This window comes from Pelophylax lessonae, assembly GCF_965119305.1.
Source record: "Pelophylax lessonae genome assembly, chromosome: 6".
Classification (NCBI taxonomy): Eukaryota; Metazoa; Chordata; class Amphibia; order Anura; family Ranidae; genus Pelophylax; species Pelophylax lessonae.
In genome coordinates, this window is record NC_138773.1 from 22,878,201 (window position 1) to 22,901,168 (window position 22,968).

The 22,968-nt window shown below is 44.0% G+C and overlaps 1 protein-coding gene across 1 annotated transcript in view; it reads right to left on the minus strand.

Annotated features, from left to right (window-relative positions):
• Positions 1-22,968, minus strand: part of LOC309558486 (uncharacterized protein) — a 105,331-nt gene that overhangs the window by 35,878 nt on the left and 46,485 nt on the right. Inside the window, exons 3-6 of the mRNA XM_082261557.1 lie at positions 15,377-15,472; positions 13,084-13,218; positions 4,051-4,152; positions 323-439 (exon numbers count right to left, since the gene is read on the minus strand). Of these exons, the coding sequence (XP_082117683.1) occupies positions 323-439; positions 4,051-4,152; positions 13,084-13,218; positions 15,377-15,472 (450 nt within the window). The remainder of the gene's footprint in view (positions 1-322; positions 440-4,050; positions 4,153-13,083; positions 13,219-15,376; positions 15,473-22,968) is intronic.

Here is a 22,968-nt window from a genome sequence, read left to right on the forward strand (position 1 = left end):
TATAAAAAAAATGTGAAAAATATTGTTATTTTTGCAAAATTTACGCTCTTTTTTTGTTTATAGCGCAAAAAGTAAAAATCGCACAGGTGATCAAATACCACCAAAAGAAAGCTCTGTTTGTGGGAAAAAAAGGACGTCAAATTCGTTTAGGTACAGCGCCGCACGACCGCGCAATTGTCCGTTAAAGTCACACAGTGCCAAATCGCAAAATAGGCCCTGGTCAGGAAGGGGGTAAAATCTTCCGGGGCTTAAGTGGTTAAAGGAATAAACATTTGTGTGCTTTAAAAACTGCCATTGTAATTTCTGGTGAAGCAGAACTTACTGGCCGCCTCCTGAGTCACAGGTTTAGATGACACTTCTTGGTCCTCTCGACTCGGTCCTGACTTTACAGAATCACTTTGTAGGGATGACTTTCTATAACTCGTAGCATGAGAAGTTGCTGCAGGGGTAAGAAATACCAATATACAGAATTATAGAGAGATTTCATAAATTCTATCGGAAGTGCAGAACATCAATTTTTAATTATATCTCTAGCATAGAGAGGGAAATGGTTAAAACTGTCGAGTTTTATTTTTGTCTACAATTTGGATTCCTCTATCTAATGGGATTGTGAAGGGCAACCAGATTATGCCACTAAGGCATTAGAAAAAATATAAATCCAAATAAAATTAATATTTTATATTTGGACCATGTGTTATAAAAAAAAAAAAAACGAATTGGGGTATATACCATAAAAATACTTTTGACAAACACCAACAAAAAAATCACAGTGAAACACAAGACACCATTTGTAGCAAGTATAGATACATGTATAGTAATTGGCACATAGTGGTCATTCCAGCTACTTGTTGTTGACATTCATCATAGTTGCACATCCAGGCACATTAGATGCTAAAGAAAGATGGAAAAATTCCAACGCGTTTCAAACTTTCAACTTTTCCTTCATCAGGGAATATTTACCGCTATCATATATATCATATTTGGCCAAAACCTTAGCTCACAGAAACCACCTGGGCAGACCGCATCTGTGCTCTCTCCAGCACACAAGGACCATCTGAGCACTATCCCACCACCGCATTTTCAGGCTTTCTTTAAAGTATGGAGTCTGAAGTCCTTCTCAATGGGAGCATAGAGTGACTGATGCCAATAGTATAAATGGTAATCCCAAGTGGGGGAGAGAGCTTCCCGAATGTGTTCCCAGAGGTACTAAGCCCTTCCTAGGGTGGCAAATCCTCCCTCTCTTCACCTCTCTGATCTGACAGGGAAAAAAGGATGGTGTCTCCTTCTCTCCCCCACTGTCAGATTGGAGAGGTGAAGAGAGGGAGGATTTGCCACCCTCTTTAGCATTTAACCACTTGCCGACCGCAGCACGACTATATACGGCGACAGTCAGCCCCTCCTGGGCAAAGTGACGTACCGGTACCTCGCTCACCCACAAGCGTCTAGGGGGCGAGCGCGCGCCGCCGGAGGCGCGCTCCCGCCTCCGCTTGTTCACGGACATTCCAGCGCAAGTGACCGGCAGCTCCGATGTCCGCCAGCCACTCGCAATCTCCCGCTGGAGAGGGAGAAAGACTGATGTAAACAAAGCCGCCTGTCATTCTCCCTGATGTAACTGCAGAGATCATACCATCCTGCTACGTAGGATCGTATGTCTCTGTGGTTACATCAAAAGCCACGCCCCTTTACAGTTAGAAGCACGCCCCTAGGGACACACTTAACCCCTGCATCTCTAATAAAATTAGTCCCTTCCCTGCCAGTGTCATTTTTACAGTAACAGTGCATATGTATAGCACTGATTACTGTAGTAATGTCACTGGTACCCCCAAAAGTGTCAAAAATGTCAGTCAAGGGTCCGATCTGTCCGCTGCAATGTCGCAGTCCCGCAAAAAAAAAAAATCGCCGCCATTACTAGTTAAAAAAAAAAAAAATGACAAAAATCTTTCCCTTAGTTAGTAAACGCAGTAACTTTTGCGCAAACCAATCAAAATACGCTTATTGCGATTTCTTTTTACCAAACATATGTAGCAGAAAACAAATTGGCCAAAAATATTAAGAAAATTTGATTTTTACATTTTTTGGGGAATTTCATATAAAAAAAAATTTGAAAAATGTTGTTATTTTTGCAAAATTGTTGCTCTTTTTTTGTTTATAGCTCAAAAAATAAAAATCGCACAGGTGATCAAATGCCACCAAAAGAAAGCTCTGTTTGTGGGAAAAAAAGGACGTCAATTTCATTTAGGTACAGCGTTGCACGACCGCGCAATTGTCCGTTAAATTCACGCAGTGCCGAATCGCAAAATAGGCCCTGGTCTTTGAGCAGCCAAATCCTCCGGGGGCTTAAGTGGTTAAAGTGCCTGGATGTGCAACTATGATGAAAGTCAACAACAAGTAGCTGGAATGACCACTATGTGCCAATTACTATACATGTATCTATACTTGCTACAGTGTCTTTTGTTTCACTGTGATTTTTTTGTTGCGGGATGTCAAAAGTATTTTTATGGTATATACCCCAGTTTGGGGTTTTTATAACATGTGGTCCAAATAAATTGTTAACCACTTGCCGACTGCCGCACGACTATTTACTGCGGCGGTCAGCCCCTCACAGGCAGATTGACGTAGATCTACGTCGCTAGCCTGTGAGGGTCTAGGGAGCGAGCGCGCGCCCCCGGAGGCGCGCTCCCGCTCCTGTGTGGTCACAGACCCCCCCGCGCGTGTGACCGGCAGACCCAATGTCCGCCGGTCACTCGGCGATCGTCGGTGCAGAGGGAGAAAGGCAGGCGGCTGATGTAAACAAGCCGCCTGTCATTCTCCCCTGTGTAGGAACAGTGATCACACAGTTCTACTATGTAGGACCGTTGATCATTGTTCCTACACCTCAAGCCACAGCCAATCACAGTTAGAATCACGCCCCTAGGGACACACATAACCCCTCCCTCTCAAAAAAAGTTAACCCCTTCACTGCCAGTGTAATTTTTACAGTAACAGTGCATATGTATAGCACTGATTACTGCAGTAATGTCACTGGTAACCCCAAAAGTGTCAAAAATGTCAGTCAAGGGTCCGATCTGTCTGCCGCAATGTCGCAGTACCGCAAAAAAAATCGCAGATCGCCGCCATTATGCGTTTAAAAAAAAACAACAAAAATGACAAAAATCTTTCCCTTTGTTAGTAAACGCGATAACTTTTGCGCAAACCAATCAAAATACGCTTTTTGCGATTTTTTTTACCAAACATATGTAGCATAAAACAAATTGGCTGAAAATGTTAAAAAAATTTTGATTTTTACATTTTTTTGGGGGAATTTCATATAAAAAAATGTGAAAAATATTGTTATTTTTGCAAAATTGACGCTATTTTTTTGCTTATTGTGCATGATCAAAAAAATCGCACAGGTGATCAAATGCCACCAAAAGAAAGCTCTGTTTGTGGGAAAAAGATGTGAAATTCGTTTAGGTACAGCGTCGCACGACCACGCAATTGTCAGTTAAAGTCACGCAGTGCCGAATCGCAAAATACCCCCTGGTCAGGAAGGGGGTAAGATCTTCCGGGGCTTAAGTGGTTAAGCAAGATTTATTTTTTCTAATGCCTTACTGGTATAAACCAGTTGCCTCTCTCAATCCCATTAGATAGAGGAATCCAAACTGTAATCAATAATTGGGATGATGGCAACTACACCTTTGGTCATATGAACTTCTTTCTGTCCAAGTTTTATTTTTGTTTTCCCATTGGGGAGATTTTTCTTCACTTCCTGTTCGGTAGACACAACAAGAAGTGAGAGGAAATCTCACCAAAATGATAGGAAATTATCCCACAGACAGTTGGCCCCAGAACAGGTGTCCTCATTGAAAAATTCTTCATACTCCGTTCTATTGACATCTGTAGAGTTTTGGATATCCCATCAAAAACAAAGGCCACCAGGACAGACAGCAGATAAAACTTGACTTTTAACATTTCCCCGCTCCATCGAAAACTAAAAAAAAAAAAGTTATGACTGGAGATTCACTTTAAATTAGCTTTACAACCCATACAGGAAGCTATGTCCCACCATACCTGAGTGTGGATAAACCCCACTCCCTGATGATGACCTCCTTTTCCTATCTTGGGTCTTCTGGGTTGGTGGGACTCTTTGTCCATCAGGTTGTGAGATATTTTCTGCAGGGAAAGGTTGAGTTTAAGTGAAATAATTTCATTTATAAGTTTAAAAATAAACCATTATGGAAAGTATGGCTTGCACTTCATGATATTTTATACGTTCTTTGCTAACCAAACTGCCATTAATCTCGAGTTGTGATCTCCCAAACTTGGTGGTCTGCAGTGTCAGTGTTGGTCGGTTGGGTCGGGCACTATTATGTTTTATCCAAAAGGATAGTTAAGTGCAGGGCTTTTTTTCAGCGGGAACGCAGTTCCGGCACCTCCAATGGGTGCTGGAGGGTCTACTGATGCTGGCTGCTGGGAGATCTATTGTTGCTGGTGGGGATCTATTTTTGCAGGGCAATCTATTGTTGCTGGTGGAGGATCTTTTGATACTGAGGGTTAATGGTTGCTAGAATGGATCTACTGTTTAGGGAGGGGTTCACTGTTGCTGGCTACTAGAGAGTCTATTGATATTGGCTGCTGGGAGATCTTTTTCTGCTGCTGGGGTCTATTGCTGCTGCTGGGGGTCTATTGCTGCTGGGGGGGGGTCTATTGCTGCTGGCTGTGGGGGATCTATTTTATTGCTTTTCTTGTTATCATAACCTAATCCTATACATTCCAATACAAAATTATACTTGCCTCTATATTCTCTAAAAGGGGCTGTACTGGAAGCTTGGTAGGGGGTGGAACCAAGGGTCAGTGCTCGGAGGTTGGAAGGGGTGGAACCAAGGGTCAGTGCTCGGAGGTTGGAAGGGGTGGAACCAAGGGTCAGTGCTCGGAGGTTGGAAGGGGTGGAACCAAGGGTCAGTGCTCGGAGGTTGGAAGGGGTGGAACCAAGAGTCAGTGCTCGGAGGTTGGAAGGGTTGGAACCAAGGGTCAGTGCTCGGAGGTTGGAAGGGGTGGAACCAAGGGTTAGTGCTCGGAGGTTGGAAGGGGTGGAACCAAGGGTCAGTGCTCAGAGTTTGGAAGGGGTGGAACCAAGGGTTAGTGCTTGGAGGTTGGAAGGGGTGGAACCAAGGGTCAGTGCTCAGAGGTTGGAAGGGGTGGAACCAAGGGTTTGTGCTTGGAGGTTGGAAGGGGTGGAACCAAGGGTCAGTGCTCGGAGGTTGGAAGGGGTGGAACCAAGGGTCAGTGCTCAGAGGTTGGAAGGGGTGGAACCAAGGGTCAGTGCTCGGAGGTTGGAAGGGGTGGAACCAAGGGTTAATGCTTGGAGGTTGGAAGGGGTGGAACCAAGGGTTAGTGCTTGGATGTGGGTAGGGGGCGGAGACACAAAGTAACTTAGAAGGGGGAGTTCCGGCACCTAGTCTCTGAGAAAAAAAGCCCTGGTTAAGTGGGTATGAAGAATAAAACCCGGGTGCCCCTTTCTCCCTTTTGACTCTCATATGTACAGGCATTAACCACTTCTCGACCACCCGCCACCTACTTACTGCGGCAGGGTGGCTCTCCTGCGCAAACCGACGTAGATCTACGTTGGTCGCGCGCGGGAAGATAGGGGGCAAGTGTGCACCGGCTGCGCGCTCCCACTCCAACTCGGCAGCGGGGAAGCCAATGCGTGTGTCAGGTGGCTCTGATTGCCACCTGACCCCTGCGATCGTTCCCCGCAGAGAGAGAAGCATGGTCGGCTGTTTCCAAACACAGCCGATCGTCCTTCTCCCTGAAATGATCACAGAGCTCATGTGATCCTTCTATATAGGATCACATGTTTCTATGGTCATCTCAGAAGCCACGCCCCCCCACAGTTAGAATCACTCCCCTAGGGTCACATTTAACCCCGTGATCACCTATACTGTTAACCCCTTCCCTGCCAGTGTCATTATTACAGTAACAGGGCATATTTATAGCACTGATTACAGTAGTAATGTCATTGGTACCCCCAAAAGTGTAAAAAAATGTCAGTCAGGGGTCCGATCTGTCCGCTGCAATGTCTTAGTCCCGCAAATAATTGCAGATCAATGCCATTACTAGGAAAAAAAAAAACTCCAAGAAAATTACATAAATCTTTCCCGTAGTTAGTAGACGCGATAACTTTTGCGCAAACCATTTAAAATACGCTTACTGCGATTTTTTTTACCAAAAATATGTAGGAAAAAAAAATTTGATTTTTAAGTTTTTTTTTTTTTGACAATGTCATAAAGCAGAATGTGAAAAATATTGTTTTTTTTTTTTTTTTTTAAAAATCGTCGCTCTTTTTTTGTTTATAGCACAAAAAATAAAAATCGCACAGCTGATCAAATACCACCAAAAGAAAGCTCTATTTGTGAGAAAAAAAGGACGGCAATTTTATTTGGGTACAGCGTCGCACGACCGCGCAATTGTCCCTTAAATTAATGCAGTGCCGAATTGCAAGATAGGACCTGGTCATTAAGGAGGCAAATCCTTCTGGTTCATCCCCACCGGCCCTCCTCCCCGATCCAAGGGGCTTGTGGGTAATGTCAGGTGGAAAGGCAACATAGTATTGCCATCAGGGGTCAGAGCCAGGAAATGTGGGTTTGCCACTGCACCTTCCCTGTGCCACTCTGCATTAAAAAACAAACAATGTATGTGCCATTCTAACACACCAGCCCTCCTGACCCCCAGTGGCATTCCCTCCTTAACCCCAGCACCATGTCCTCCTTACCCTTAGCACCATGCCCTCCTTACCCCCAGCGCCATGTCCTCCTGAACCCCCAGTGCCATGCCCTCCTGAACCCCCAGCACCATGCCCTCCTTACCCCTAGAACTATGCCCTCCTGACCCCCAGTGCCATGCCCTCCTGACCACCAGCGCCATGCCCTCCTAAGCCCAAGCGCCATGCACTCCTGACCCCCAGTGTCATTCCCTCCTTAACCCCAGCGCCATGTCCTCCTTACCCTTAGCACCATGCCCTCCTTACCCCCAGCGCCATGTCCTCCTGAACCCCCAGTACCATGCCCTCCTGAACCGCCAGCACCATGCCCTCCTTACCCCCAGCACCATGCCTTCCTGACCCCTAGCACCATGCCCTCCTTACCCCCAGCACCATGCCTTCCTGACCCCCAGTACCATGCCCTCCTGAACCCCCAGCACCATGCCCTCCTTACCCCCAGCACCATGCCTTCCTGACCACCAGCGCCATGCCCTCCTGAACACCCAGCACCATGCCCTCCTGAGACCCCAGTACCATGCCCTCCTTACCCCAAGCACCATACCCTCCTGACCCCCAGTGCCATGCCCTCCTGACCACCAGCGCCATGCCCTCCTGAACCTCCAGCGTCATGCCCTCCTGAACCCTGAGCACCATGCCCTCCTGACCCCCAGTGCCATGCCCTCCTGACCACTAGCGCCATGCCCCCGTAAACTCCAGCGCCATGCACTCCTGACCCCCAGTGTCATTCCCTCCTTACCCCCCGTGCCATACCCTCCTTACCCCCAGCACCATGCCATCCTTACCCTCAGCACCATGCCCTCCTTAACCCCAGCACCATGCTCTCCTGAACCTCCAGCGCCATACTCTCCTTACCCCAAGCACCATGCTCTCCTAACCCCCAGTGCCATGCCCTCCTAAACCCCAGCGCTATGCACTCCTGACCCCCTGCGTCATTCCCTCCTTACCCCCAGCGCCATGTCCTCCTGACCCCCAGCACCATGCCCTCCTGACCCCCAGCACCATTCCCTCCTTACCCCCAGTGCCATGCCCTCCAGACCCGCAGTGCCATTCCCCCCTTATCCCCAGCGCCATGCTCTTCTGACCTCCAGAGCCATGCCCTCCTTACTCCCAGCACCATACCCTCCTGAACTCCCAACGTTATGCTCTCCTGACACCCCAGTACTGTGCCCTCCTGCATTACTTTAACTGAAAATTGTGCGGCCGTGCGGTGCTGTACCCTAATAAAATTGATGTCCTTTTTTCCCCACAAATAGAGCTTTCTTTTGGTGGTATTTGATCACCTCTGCAGTTTTTATTTTTTTTGCGCAATAAACAAAAAAGAGCGACAATTCTGAAAAAAAAAAAAAAAACAATATTTCTTACTTTGTGCCATAAAACACATCTAGTAAAAAATGTAAAAAATCTAATTTCTTCATCACTTTAAGGCCAATATGTATTCTGCTACACATTTTTGGTAAACAAAATCCCAACAAGTGTATATTGATTGGTTTGTGAAAAAGTTATAGTGTCTTTAACTATGGAATTTATTGTTTATTTTTTACTAGTAATGGCGGCGATCAGCAACATATAGCGGGACTGCGGCATTGCGGCGAACAAATCAGACACCCCGTGACACTTTTGACACTTTTTGGGGACCAGTCACACGAATAGAGTGATCAGTGCTACAAAATATGCACTGTCACTATACTAATGACACTGGCAGGGAAGGGGTTAACATCAGGGGCGATCAAAGGTTTAAATGTATGGCTAGGGGGTGCTTTCTAACTGTGTGGGAGGTGCTTGTACTGTGAGAAACACAGAATCTACGGGAGTACACAGGTACCTGTCACCAGCCCATCAGAGTACCCGAGTACCTCTCTGTATCCCTTCAGAGTATCCAAGTACCTGTCTCCAGCCCAGAGTACCCGAGTACTTATCTGCAGCCCATCAGAGTACCCGAGTACATGTCATCAGCGTACCCAAGTACCTGTCACCAGACCATCACAGTAACCGAGTACCTGTCACCAGACCATCTAAGTACCCGAGAACATGTCATCAGCGTACCCAAGTACCTGTCACCAGACCATCAGAGTACCCGAGTACCTGTCACCGGACCATCAGAGTACCCGAGTACATGTCATCAGCGTACCCAAGTACCTGTCACCAGACCATCAGAGTATCCGAGTACCTGTCACCGGACCATCAGAGTACCCGAGTACATGTCATCAGCGTACCCAAGTACCTGTCACCAGACCATCAGAGTATCCGAGTACCTGTTATCAGAGTACCCGAGTACCTGTCACCAGCCCATCAGAGTACCCGAGTACCTGTTATCAGAGTACCCGGGTACCTGTCACCAGTCCATCAGAGTACAGAGTATCTGTCATCAGAGTACCTGAGTACCTGTCTCCAGCCCTTCAGAGTACCAAGTATCTGTCAGAGTACCTGAGTACTTGTCTCCAGCCCTTCAGAGTACCGAGTATCTGTCATCAGAGTACCTGAGTACCTGTCACCAGCCCATCAGAGTACCGAGTATCTGTCATCAGAGTACCTGAGTACCTGTCTCCAGCCCTTCAGAGAACCTGAGTACTTGTCTCCAGCCCAACAGGGTATCTGAGTACATATCTGCAGCCAAATAGAGTACCTGAGTACCTGTCTACTGCCATTCAACGTACCCGAGTACCTGTCTCCAGCCCATCAGAGTACCCGAATACCTCTCTGCATCCCATCATAGTACCCTAGTACCTCTCTGTAGCCCATCAGAGTACCCAAGTACCTATCTGCAGCCCAGAGTACCTGAGTACCTATCTGCAGACCATCAGAGTACCCGAGTACCTGTCTTCAGCCCAGAGTACCCGAGTACCTGTCTGCAGCCCAGAGTACCCGAGTACCTGTCTCCAGCCCAGAGTACCCGAGTACCTGTCTCCAGCCCAGAGTACCCGATTACCTGTCTTCAGCCCAGAGTACCCGAGTACCTGTCTTCAGCCCATCAGATTACCCAAGTACCTCTCTGAAGCCCATCAGAATACCCGAATACCTTTCTGAAGCCGATCAGTGTACCAGAGTACCTATCTGCAGCTCATCAGAGTACCTGAGTACCTATCTGCAGCTCATCAGAGTACCTGAGTACCTATCTGCAGCCCATGCCTTATAGATTATGTGTTGGGGTGTTTGCTTTCCAAAATGAGGTCATCTTGTGGGGGTTTTCATTGTTCTGGTGCTCCAGGGCCTTCAAAAGTGTGATAGGTTGTAATGAAATTAGATTGCAATTTATGCTCCTAGAATGCCTAAAGGTGCTCCTTGCATGTTGGGCCTCTGTATGTGGTCAGGCTGTGACAAAGTCCCACATATGTGGTATCGCCATACTCAGGAGGAGTAGCAGAATGTATTTTGGGGTGTAATTTTTGCTATGTGCATGCTATGTGTTAGAAATATCTTATAAATTTACAACTTTGTGTAAAAAAAAATATGTTTTCATTTTCTTTCCACATTTTCCCAAAACTTGTGGAAAAAAAAGACATGTTCAAAAGACTCACAATGCCTCATAGATTATGTGTTGGGGTGTTTGCTTTCCAAAATTGGGTCATTTTGTGGGGGTTTCCTTGTCCCTGTGCTCCAGGGCCTTCAAAAGTGTGATTGGTTGTAATGAAATTAGATGTTTAATTTCTGCTCCTAGAACGCCTGAAGGTGCTCCTTGCATGTTGGGCCTCTGTATGTGGCCAGGCTGTGTAACATTTGTAATTGAATGTTATTAAAAATGACCTTTTCTTTTCAATCTGCAGTTGTTGTCATTTTCTGAAAATGCAATATGGCCGCCTGGAGCTGTTCTGTACACAGAATGCATACTGACCACACCCCCAGAAACATCATTTCCTGCTTGTGTGATTGGCTCCCCAATTTTCTGAATCAAACAAATTTCTGGCATCCCCTGCAACAATAATGTCATTTTTGGTGAGATACTCCCAATAGGAACACGTCTAAAGGGATGCAGGCCCAGCAGATTTCCTCATTAGAGCCCTGCAGCTGCCACAGCTGATAGATAATCATGAAACCACTCCCATTAGACCCACTCAGCACAGAGGAACAAACAATGATTTCTTCAGAATAATAAAAGGTAGGAATCTGAAACAAAGTTTGTTATAATCCCTGCAATGTACAGAGATCTCCCAGAGGAGAATGTTTTTTTTCTAAACAAAAGTGGAGTTACACTTTAATGGTGAGCACCTCTAAACCACAAATTAGTTCACTTTATTTTGTGTCAATAAAAACATTCGACCTAGCGAGAAAACAGCCCAATGACATTTGTTTTTGCCCATATTTGCACAGAACGAATGTAAAAGCAATTTCACAGGATGAATAGCAGTCATTTTGATTTTAACCACCTCTGGACCGCCCGCCGCAGTTTTACGTCAGTACTTTGGCATTAAATACGGGTGTTATGGCAGCAGATAGCAGATAGCTACCATAACCCTGGTATTTTCTTATAGGGTGGGTGGTCCTCTTTCTCATAAAAGTGGTCCCATTGGCGGGATCACTTTTATGGGCGGTGGGAGAGGTGCCTCCCCCCTCCCGCCGCTTCCCAGTCGGTTTCCCTGAGTCGGTAGCGGGTAAAACGATCCGGTCCATCCATGTCCCAGGCAGGAAGTTGAGTGAGGGCAAGATGGCCCCCACTCCACTCTATGACCTTGGAAACCCGGAGCGACGTCATATGTCACTTACTCCCAACGGCCTTTAAGGGCCCATTTTTTTTTATGCTGAAAAAAATTACTTTTTTTCTATTTTAGTGTAGATATGAGGTGTGAGGTGTTTTTGACCCCAGATCTCACAATAAAGAGGTCCTGTCATCCTTATTTCTATTACAAGGGATGTTTACATTCCTTGTAATAGGAATAAAAGTGATCAAAATTTTTTTTTTTTAAAAGACAGTGTAAAAATAAAAAATAAAAGGTAAAATAAATAAGAAAAAAAAATTCGAAGCGCCCCGTCCCTCCGAGCTCGCTCGCAGAAGCGAACGCATATGCAAGTCGCACCCACATATGTAAACGGTGTTCAAACCACACATGTGAGGTATCGTCGCAATCGTTAGAGCAAGAGCTCTTACATTCCTTGTAATAGGAATAAAAGTGATCACATTTTTTTTTTTAAAGAGACAGTGTACAAATAAAAAACAAAAGGTAAAATAAATAAGAAAAAAAAATTTAGCGCCCCGTCCCTCCAAGCTCGCGTGCAGAAGCGAACGCATATGCAAGTCGCACCCACATACGTAAACGGTGTTCAAACAGCACATGTGAGGTATTGCCGCGATCACTAGAACGAGAGCAATAATTCTTTCACAAGACCTCCTCTGTAACTCTAAACTGGCGACCTGTAGACATTTTTTAAATACCGCCTATGGAGATTTTTAAGTACCAATGTTTGTCGCCATTCCACGAGCGTGCGCAATTGTGAAGCATGACATGTTGAGTATCTATTTACTCGGCGTAACATTATTTTTCACATTATAGAGGAAAAATTGGGCTAACTTTACTGTTTTCTTATTTTTGATTAAAAAAAAAGTGTATTTAAAAAAAAAATATTGTGTTTGTAAGACCGCTGCGCAAATACTGTGTGACATAAAGTATTGTAACAATCGCTGTTTTATTCTCTAGGGTCTCTGCTATTAAAAAAAAAAAAATATATATATATATATATTTATATATATATATATATATATATATATATATATATATATATATATATATATACATAATGTTTGGGGGTTGTAAGTAATTTTCTAGAAAAAATCTCTGTTTTATTCTCTAGGGTCTCTGCTATTAAAATATATATATATATATATATATATATATATATATATATATATATATATAAATATATATAAATAAATAAATAAATATATATATATATATATTTTTTTTCTAGAAAATTACTTACAACCCCCAAACATTATGTATATATAAATATATATACATAACGTTTGGGGGTTGTAAGTAATTTTCTAGAAAAAATCTCTGTTTTATTCTCTAGGGTCTCTGCTATTAAAAAAAAAAAAAAAAAATAAATATATATATATATATATATATATATATATATATATATAAAAATAAATAAATAAATAAAAAAAAAAAATATATATATATATATATATATATATATATATATATATATATATATATATATATATAATGTTTGGGGGTTCTAAGTAATTTTCTAGCAAATAATACTGATTTTAATTTGTAAACAACAAATGTCATAAATAGGTCTGCTCTTTAAGTGCTTGAATACACCCCTTAGCAACATTTGGTGAGTGTAGAGCAGACAGTGGCTTGTATTTTTGTTGCTCGCACCTGATTGGCTTTTCCCTTCTTTCCCGCGTTGATCAGAGAGAGCATGTTTGGCCATTTCCAACTCTGCGGCATCAATTAGAATGTCAGCCGATTCTTCATCCTTGGGTTTTCGTTGTTTCCAGAGTTTTTTCCATCCTATTAAGACACACAATCACACTTTATTTTAGGACCTACTGTTCCTCATGTTCCCTAATCCCTATAACATATAAATATTCTAAAAATAAAGAATTTAAAAAGGAACTATTGTGGTTTCAAATCACAATGTCGGATGCCTCTGCGGTCCCCAAGACATGAACTGAGAGGGGAGCAGAGTTCTCCTTTAACCACTCGCAGTCCAGTGACATTCCCCCACATGGCTGGATTGGAAGGGCGATGTCTCAATCACCGCTGCAGCTGCATCGCCGGGATATAGATGTGTGCAATTCGTCTTGTTTTCAGGCGAAATTCGGCATATTCGTTCATTCGGAAGCATTCGAATGAACGAAAGACTCCTTTGACAAATACATACAAAAACACATTTTCACAAAGAACAAAAACCCAAAACATCAAAAATCCGAAATACCGGAAATCTAAAAGAACGAAAAACGATTCAACCTACGAGTGTAAGGCATCGATTACAATCGGTTAGTTTTTTTGTATTTTCTATTATAATTAAATTATTAACTATTATTATAGTTGTAATTATTATTATTATTATAAACTATTAACCACTTAAGCCCCGGAGGATTTGGCTGCTCAAAGGCCAGGGCCTATTTTGTGATTCGGCACTGCGTGACTTTAACGGACAATTGCGCGGTTGTGCGACGCTGTACCCAAATGAAATTGACGTCCTTTTTTTCCCACAAACAGAGCTTTCTTGTGGTGGTATTTGATCACCTCTGCAATTTTTATTTTTTGCGCCATAAACAAAAAAAAGAGCGACAATTTTGAAAAAAATAACAATATTTTTCACATTTTTTTATATGAAATTCTCCAAAAAAAATTTAAAAATCAAAATTTTTTAACATTTCAGGCCAATTTGTTTTCTGCTACATATTTTTGGTAAAAAAAATCACAATAAGCGTATTTCGATTGGTTTGCGCAAAAGTTATTGCGTTTACTAACTACTGGAAAGATTTCTGTCATTTTTATTGTTTTTTTTTTTTAACTAGTAATGGCAGCGATCTGCGATTTTTTTTGTGGGACTGCGACATTGCGGCAGACAGATCGGACCCTTGACTGACATTTTTGACACTTTTGGGGGGACCAGTGACATTACTACAGTAATCAGTGCTATAAATATGCTCTGTTACTATAATAATGACACTGGCAGGGAGGGGGTTAACTTTACTGGTGATCAAGGGGTTAAGTATGTCCCTAGGGGTGTGATTCTAACTGTTAGAGGGCGTGGCTTGTGATGTAATGACAGAGATATACGATCCTACATAGCAGGATCGTATGATCTCTGCAGTTACACCAGGGAGAATGACAGACGGCTGTGTTTACATCAGCCGCCTGCCTTCCTCCCTATCCTGCGGGAGATCGTGAGTGGCCGGCGGACATCCGAGCCGCCGGTCACACACGCTGGCTAGGCAGGGAACGAGCGGGGGCGGGAGCGTGCCACCAATTCAATTCCGGGCCTTCTCTGACACTTTACTACAGGTAAAAATCAACTTATTTTGCTAGAAAATAACTTAAAACTCCAAAACCTTTTTTTTTTTTTTAAGCAGAGGCCTTAGAGCAGGGTTTCTCAACCAGGGTTCCTCCTGAGGTTGCTAGGGGTTCCTTGAGCAATGGGCAATTTCTGCCTCTCAGATAAGTTCCCAATGACACCATTGTTCCTTTTAGCTATCTGTAAGGGGGTAATTCTTCCCAATGGTGACAAGAGTAAGGAGAATTCTTCCCACTGACTGTCACACTAATGTGTGATGAGTTGGAGATTTTTAATTTTTAGCAGGGGTTCCCCGAGACTATAATTTATTTCAAGGGTTCCTCTGTGTTGAAAAGGTTGAGAAAGGCTGCTGTAGAAAGTGTGTTGGTCTGGATAATCATTATATGAATGTACAATATGAAAAGTGATGGGAAAAGTGTCAGTGCTATATAAATACCTGTAATAAATAATAATAATAATAAGAAGAAGAAAACAGATGCAGGGACTACAATAATTTGACCTCCTATATTAAATATAAGTGACCTCTCCCATTAAGATCCACCAATAACAGACTAGGCTTATGCGAAATCACCCTTTAACCCAGCAGCCAGTCATACAATACTGTATATGGATGCCATCAATGTAGGTATTGTGTATCCTTACCTAGTCTTGCGATGACCACAGTGACACCCAGGACGAACACAGGACCGAGCACCACCAGCCAGCGTTGCCGCTCCATGATCTTGGGGAACCCCGGAACTGGAAACATAAATTAAAGACAACAATGGAATACTTTAGAGAATGCCTATTATAAACAATTTGTGCATTTTTTAATACTATGGTCCATAAATTACCATTCAAGGACATTTATGTCAGGGAAGAATTCAAGTAGTCTTCACCGAGCCTTGGGCTTAACCCTACTGATCAATGTTGGGATGAAATGGAATGCTGACTGGGAGCCAGGTCTTCTCATTCAACATCAGAACCTAACCTCAAAAATGGGCACACATTCTCACAGACACCCTCCAAACTTTTGTGGAAAGCCTTCCCAGAACACTGAAAGCGGGTCAACTCCATCATAATGGTCATGGTGGGATTAGCTCCATAATAAGGACCATGGTGGAGCCAACTCCATATTAATGGCCCTGGTGAGGTCAACTCCACATTAGTGGTCATGGTGGGGTCAGCTCCATATTAATTACCATGGTAGAGTCAAAACCATATTATTGTGGAAGGGTGAGGTCAACTCCATATTAGTGGCCATAGTAATGGTGGGAAAACTCCATATTAATTACCATGGTAGAGTCAACTCCACATTAGTGGTCATGGTGGGGTCAGCTCCATATTAATTACCATGGTAGAGTCAACTCCATATTATTGGGCATGGTGAGGTCAACTCCATATTAGTGGCCATAGTAAGACAAATGAATGTGCATGGTGGGAAAACTCCATATTAATGGTCATAGTGGGGCAACTCCGTATTTATGACCATGGTGGGGTCAGCTCCATATTATTTATCATGGTGGAGTCAACTTCATATTAATAGCCATGGTGGGGTCAATTCCATAATTTTAGCCATGGTGAGACAATGCCAAATTAATGGCAATGGTGGGGAAACTCCATATTAAAGGTCGTGGTGGGGCAACTCTATATTAATTGCCACGGTGGGGCCCAGCTCCATATTGATGGCTATAGTGAAGTAAACTCCAAAGTAATGACCATGGTGGGACAATTTTATATCAATGGCCATGGTGAGAAAACTCCAAATTAATGGCCATGGTGGGGTCAACTCCATATTATTGTCCATGGTGGGGTTAACTCCATATAAATGGCCATGGTGGGGTCAACCCCACATAAATGGCCATGGTGGGGCCAACTCCATATTAATGGCCATGGTGAGACAACTCCAAAATAATGTGCATGGTGGGGAAACTCCATAATAATGACCATGATGGAGATAGTCGGAGACAGCAGACATACTACAGGAGATAGTTGGACACTGCAGACATGGTACGGGAGATGACCAGAGACATCAGACATACTACAGGAGATGATCAGAGATTGTAGACATACTACAGGTGATAGATAGAAACTGCAGACATGACACGGGAGATTGCCAGAAACTGCAGACATGATTTGGGGGATGGTCACAGACTGCAGACATGATATGGAGGATGGTCAGAGACTGCAGACATGATATGGGGGATGGTCAGAGACTGCAGAAATGATACAGGAGATGGTGAGAGACTGCAGACATGATATGGGGGATGTTCAGAGACTGCAGACATGATACGGGAGATTGTGAGAGACTGCAGACATGATATGGGAGATGGTCAGAGACTGCAGACATTATATGGGAGATGGTTAGAGACTGCAGACATGATACATTTGATAGTGAGAGACTGCAGACATGATATGGGGGATTGTCAGAGACTGCAGACATGATATGGGGGATGGTCAGAGACTGCAGACATGATATGGGGTATGGTCAGAGACTGCAGACATGATACAGGTGATAGTGAGAGACTACAGACATGATATGGGGGATGGTCAGAGACTGCAGACATGATATGGGGGATGGTCAGAGACAGCAGAAATTATACGGGAGATGGTCAGAGACTGCAGATATGATACAGGTGATAGTGAGAGACTGCAGACATGATATGGGGGATGGTCAGAGACTGCAGACATGATATGGGGGATGGTCAGAGACTGCAGACATGATATGGGGGATGGTCAGAGACTGCAGACATGATACAGGTGATAGTGAGAGACTGCAGACATGATATGGGGGATGGTCAGAGACTGCAGACATGGTATAAGGGATGGTCAGAGACTGCAGACATGATACAGGGTATGGTCAGAAACTGCAATTACTTGTGTCACATTTGCAATTTATCACAGCACAGACCAAAAACAGAAAAGGGACAGAAAGTACAGAAAAGGTATAATATATAAATATGTAAAAAAAAACAAACAAACCATTCTAAATAATACTTTTCTTTCACTAATACTTGGTCAGGAAATCACGGACTACTGTGTGCAGAGGCCCAGAGGGCCACATAATAAATGCCAAAGGACCGCCTGTGGCCCCCCCCCCCAGGGCCACAGATTTGGCATCAGGGGTTTAACAGAACATGTGTGAAAAAAAGAATAAATACTGGAACTCACTTTTGGCACGGACAGAGGAAAGCATGCAAAGCAAGACCAGGAGGCTCAATTCAGAGTTCCTTCCTTCCACCGTGAGACAGATCTGTGGAGAGAACAGAGGCCTGTGTGTAATGACAGAACAGGACTGACAACTGATACTGGAGACAGTAATATTCTTCTGTTTCCTGTTTTTCTGCAATGACCCATAGTGGCGTACCGGTGAAGGTGATTCCCACACACACCTCTCTTAGAATTCAGAAAAATGTGATTTCTTAAGCACGAGGAAGAGTTGTGACAGCACTGGGTGGGTCTGTACATTTCCAACTGATCTCTATCGGTAGCTTAGTGGTTAGAACTTCTGCCTTGCAGCTCCGAGGTCCCCAGTTAAATCCTGACTGGACCACCATCTGCATGGAGCTGCATGTTCTTCTTATGCTTGTACAGGTTTCCTCCAGCTATTACGGTTCCTTCCCACACTGCAAAGACATGCTGATAGGTAGGGAAGAACTAGGGGTTTGGTCCAAATTTGGGTTAAGTCCCAATATGGAAGAAAGCTGTCATTCCTTCCCACTGCTGCGGAATCAACTGTTGCAAGTGCGTTTCCTGCCGGGGATGCTCGTGACATCATTGACCTACTATGACCGTGTGCCATTGTCCTACTATGGCCGTGTGTCATTGACCTACTATGCCCATGTGTCATTGACCTACTATGGCCGTGTGTCATTGTCCTACTATGGCCATGTGTCATTGACCTACTATGCCCATGTGTCACTGACCTACTATGGCTGTGTGTCATTGACCTGATATGGACATGTGTCACTGACCTACTATGGTCATAGGTCATTGACCTAATATGGACACGTATTATTGACCCACTATGGACATGTGTTATTGACCTACTATAGACGCATGTCACTGACCTACTATGGCTGTGTGTCATTGACCTGATATGGACATGTGTCACTGACCTACTATGGTCATTGGCCTAATATGGACATGTGTTATTGACCCACTATGGACATGTGTCATTGACCTACTATTGCCACATTTCACTGACCTACTATGGCTGTGTGTCATTGACCTGATATGGACATGTGTCACTGACCTACTATGGTCATGGGTCATTGACCTAATATGGACACGTGTTATTGACCCACTATGGACATGTGTCATTGACCTGCTATGGCCGTGTGTCATTGACCTACTATGCCCATGTGTCACTGACCTACTATGGCTGTGTGTCATTGACCTGATATGGACATGTGTCACTGACCTACTATGGTCATGGGTCATTGACCTAATATGGACTCGTGTTATTGACCCACTATGGACATGTGTCATTGACCTGCTCTGGCCGTGTGTCATTGACCAACTATGGTCCTGTGTCTGTGACCCAATACAGCTAAGTGTGCTGCTCAGGTTCTTTAAGACAGGGTGTAATTCCTGAAGCATCCACCACTGGGAGTGCTATGGAGCTCCTCCCAGCTCCTGCAACAGTTTAAGTCAAAAGGGAATCCCTGCAGCCGCACATACGTGTTATTACTGCAATATATGAAAGAGTGGCAACCCCACCCTGGACTCCAGCATGGCCACACCCCCAACTTGTTTTGCTCCACCCCTCGGAGCTTAGTCATGGTCAACTATGGTCATGGGTCATTGACCTAATATGGCCATTCGTTTTTGTCTTAATATGGCCATGTGTCATTGACCTACTATGGCTGTGTGTTATGTACCTACTATGGCCATGGTTCAATGACCTAATATGGACATGTGTCACTGACCTACTATGGACATGGGTCATTGACCAACTATGGCCTTGTGTCATTCACCTAATATGGACATGGGTCTTTGACCAACTATGGACACGTGTCATTGACCTACTATGACCGTGTGTCAGTGACCTAATATGGCCATTTGGTCTTGGCCATGTGTCATTCACCTACTGTAGCCGTATGTCATTAACCTACTGTGGTCATGTGTCGTTGACTTAATATGGCCATGTGTCCTTGGATTACTATGGCAGTGTGTCATTCACCTAATATGGCCATGTGTCATCAACTTACTATGGCCTTGTGTCATTGACCTACTATGGTCATGAATCACTGACCTACTATGGCCATTTATCATTGACCTACTATGGCCATGTATCATTGACCTACTATGTCATTGACCTACTATGGCTGTGTGTCATTGACCCAATATGGCCATGTGCCATTGACCTACAATAGCCATGTTTCATTGACCTAATATGGCCGTGTATCATTGACTAAATATGGCTAGGTGTCATTGACCTACTATGGCCAGGTGTCATTGAACTAATATGGCCGAGTGTCATTGACTTAATATGGCCAAGTGACAGTGACTTACTATGGCCAGGTGTCAGTGACTTACTATGGCCAGGTGTCATTGACCTACTATGGCCAGGTGTCGTTGAACTAATATGGCCGAGTGTCATTGACTTAATATGGCCAGGTGTCAGTGACTTACTATGGCCAGGTGTCATTGACCTACTATGGCCAGGTGTCGTTGACCTAATATGATCCATGTGTCATTGATCTAATATGGACATGTTACCTTATTAAGTCAATAATAACATGACCATTCCAACCCCTTTATGTGTGTTTAGATGTGGAGTGGGAAATTCCCTGGCTGGAGTTGATTGAGTAGGAGTAACAGCTTCTAGGTTTGTTTTAAACCCAAGTTCAGACCAGTGTCAATCTCATCCTTACTTGTAGGTTAATTGTCTCTTGTCTAAATATTTGTTGTAGTATGATATTCTACTAAACATGCTCAAGATGGCTGCCTCATCATTTGTCCCCAAAATTACAAAAGTACATAAACTTTAACTGATTTCTGCTAAACTTTTGATCATTCAGGATTGTATTTATAAAAAAATCACTGGGCGAATTTCACAAGCATTCACCCAGCTATCACAAAGTCTGGGTGTATCTTGGCTATTACAGTAATTCCCTACGATCGTCAGCTCCATCTAGTGGACACAATGCATTTTTATTAGTATTTACTAAATGGAGCTAATGATCCTAGAAAAAAAAAATCACCATATTAAAAGTGGAACTTTAGTAAGGCCCTGTTCACATCTAGCGATTTGGGATCGTGTGTTTTTTTTTTTTCATGGTACTCATTTTTTTTGGCACCAAAATGCAATGTGGTTTTGCCACAATTGACGTGTGATTTATCGCGCGGCAATTGGGGCAAACTGCATCGCATTAAGCTTGTTGCCCGAAATAAGCTCCTACTTTTTTTTTGGGTGACAAGTTTTGCACAATGCGGTTTGCCATGATTGCAGCGCAATAAATCACGCAACAATCGTGGCAAAACCATATGGCGTTTTGGTGCCATTCAAAAATGAAGTGTGATTTTGAATCTTGGGCAGAATTGCACCGATCGCAGGATTCCAAATCTCTAGATGCGAATTGGACCTAAGACAAAAACTGTGTAACAGACAGGATGTATAATGTAGAAGAGCCATTCAGAAGTGCTTAGAGTATAATTTTGGCATCTGCTGAAATAAATGAACTCACATGCATGGGTGGACGTGACGTCATCCCGGCCTGGTTAAGCAAACAACTGGGTATTCAGAACAAGAATGACCTAAGGTGTCAGCGGCTGGTGAGGGAGCTCTAGGACAATGCATCACTGGAGTGGAGATGAGTCCAGTTTAAGCAAAAAACTGTCAGAATTTGTGATAGCTGGGCTAATGCTTGTAACATTCGTCCAGGGAGTTTTATTTTTTTTTTTTTTATGAATAGACCCTTTAGTGCCTTGAAAAATGAAAATGCCAAATGCATACTCACAGACGTAAATATAAAATCATGTTACAAGCATCCACCATGTGTGAACTGGAACAAGTCCTTCAGTCAGGACCGCTAACGCGTTTCGGGGGTCAGGCCCCCTTCCTCAGAGCTGGTCTTACCACATGCAGATCACAAATATATATGGTAGCTTTAATTGCATCAGTTCAATCTCCCTCCCTCCCTCCCCCCCCCCCAGGAAGGAAGTGGGCGGGACCATCCAGTGCTTCTGCTCTTGGCCCTCTCAGCCTTAAATGAAAGTTAACCCCTTGCTCATCCCTGGGATCTTGAGGTCATGTAATACCCAACAGGAACTCTGCACCCTGAAGTATGCACATGTAGACAAATAAGCAAGGAGTAGTGATATGATGGGACTGTTGTAGTGACTGTTGTTGTTAATAGTCACAGGATGTATGTGTTCTATATGTGGTGGGCGTTTGTCAGTGGGAGGCTCGGTGGGTAACAGTGTTCCAGTAGATCACATGCATTTGGTACATACCCTGCTGTGATCGCTGGCACGTATCCTCATATTCCATGTTGCAGCGGCATCGGTGATGTCGTTGTGTCCCCTCATTATATGAATGTGCCCACAGCTTCCTGATCTGCATCGTCGCTTTTCGTGTGGCGCAGATCAGGAAGCTGTGGGCACATTCATGGGATGAGCAATGGGTTAACTTTCATTTAAGGCTGAGAGGGCCAAGAGCAGAAGCACTGGATGGTCCCACCCACTTCCTTCCTGGAGGGGGAGGAGGGAGGGAGGGAGATTGAACTGATGCAATTAAAGCTACCATATATATTTGTGATCTGCATGTGGTAAGACCAGCTCTGAGGAAGGGGGCCTGACCCCCGAAACGTGTTAGCGGCCCTGACTGAAGGACTTGTTCCAGTTCACACATGGTGAATGCTTGTAACATGATTTTATCTTTACGTCTGTGAGTATGCATTTGGCATTTTTATTAAAAATTTGCAAATATTGACCATGGGTAATGCACTAGGTGTTTGCGCCTCCTTTTCCTTTCTTTTCTATGTACCCATGTTGGAGTTCCCTGCCTGAGGAGAGCAGCACGCCAGTCTTCCCCTTCGAAGTGAGCGCTAGGCTGAATTTTTTTGCCCTAAAAAATGAGCATGAGATTGTTTTGGCTGAAAGCCAAGTGTTGCACATTTTGGGCCCCATAGACTTCTATAGCAGTGTCTGTAAATGCCTGAAGAACTTTCTCCTGTGCTCTCCTCCCTCTTCTCCCCCTAGCTGGGAGCTTGCATGCACGAGCAAAAACATGGGTAAAACTCTTCAAA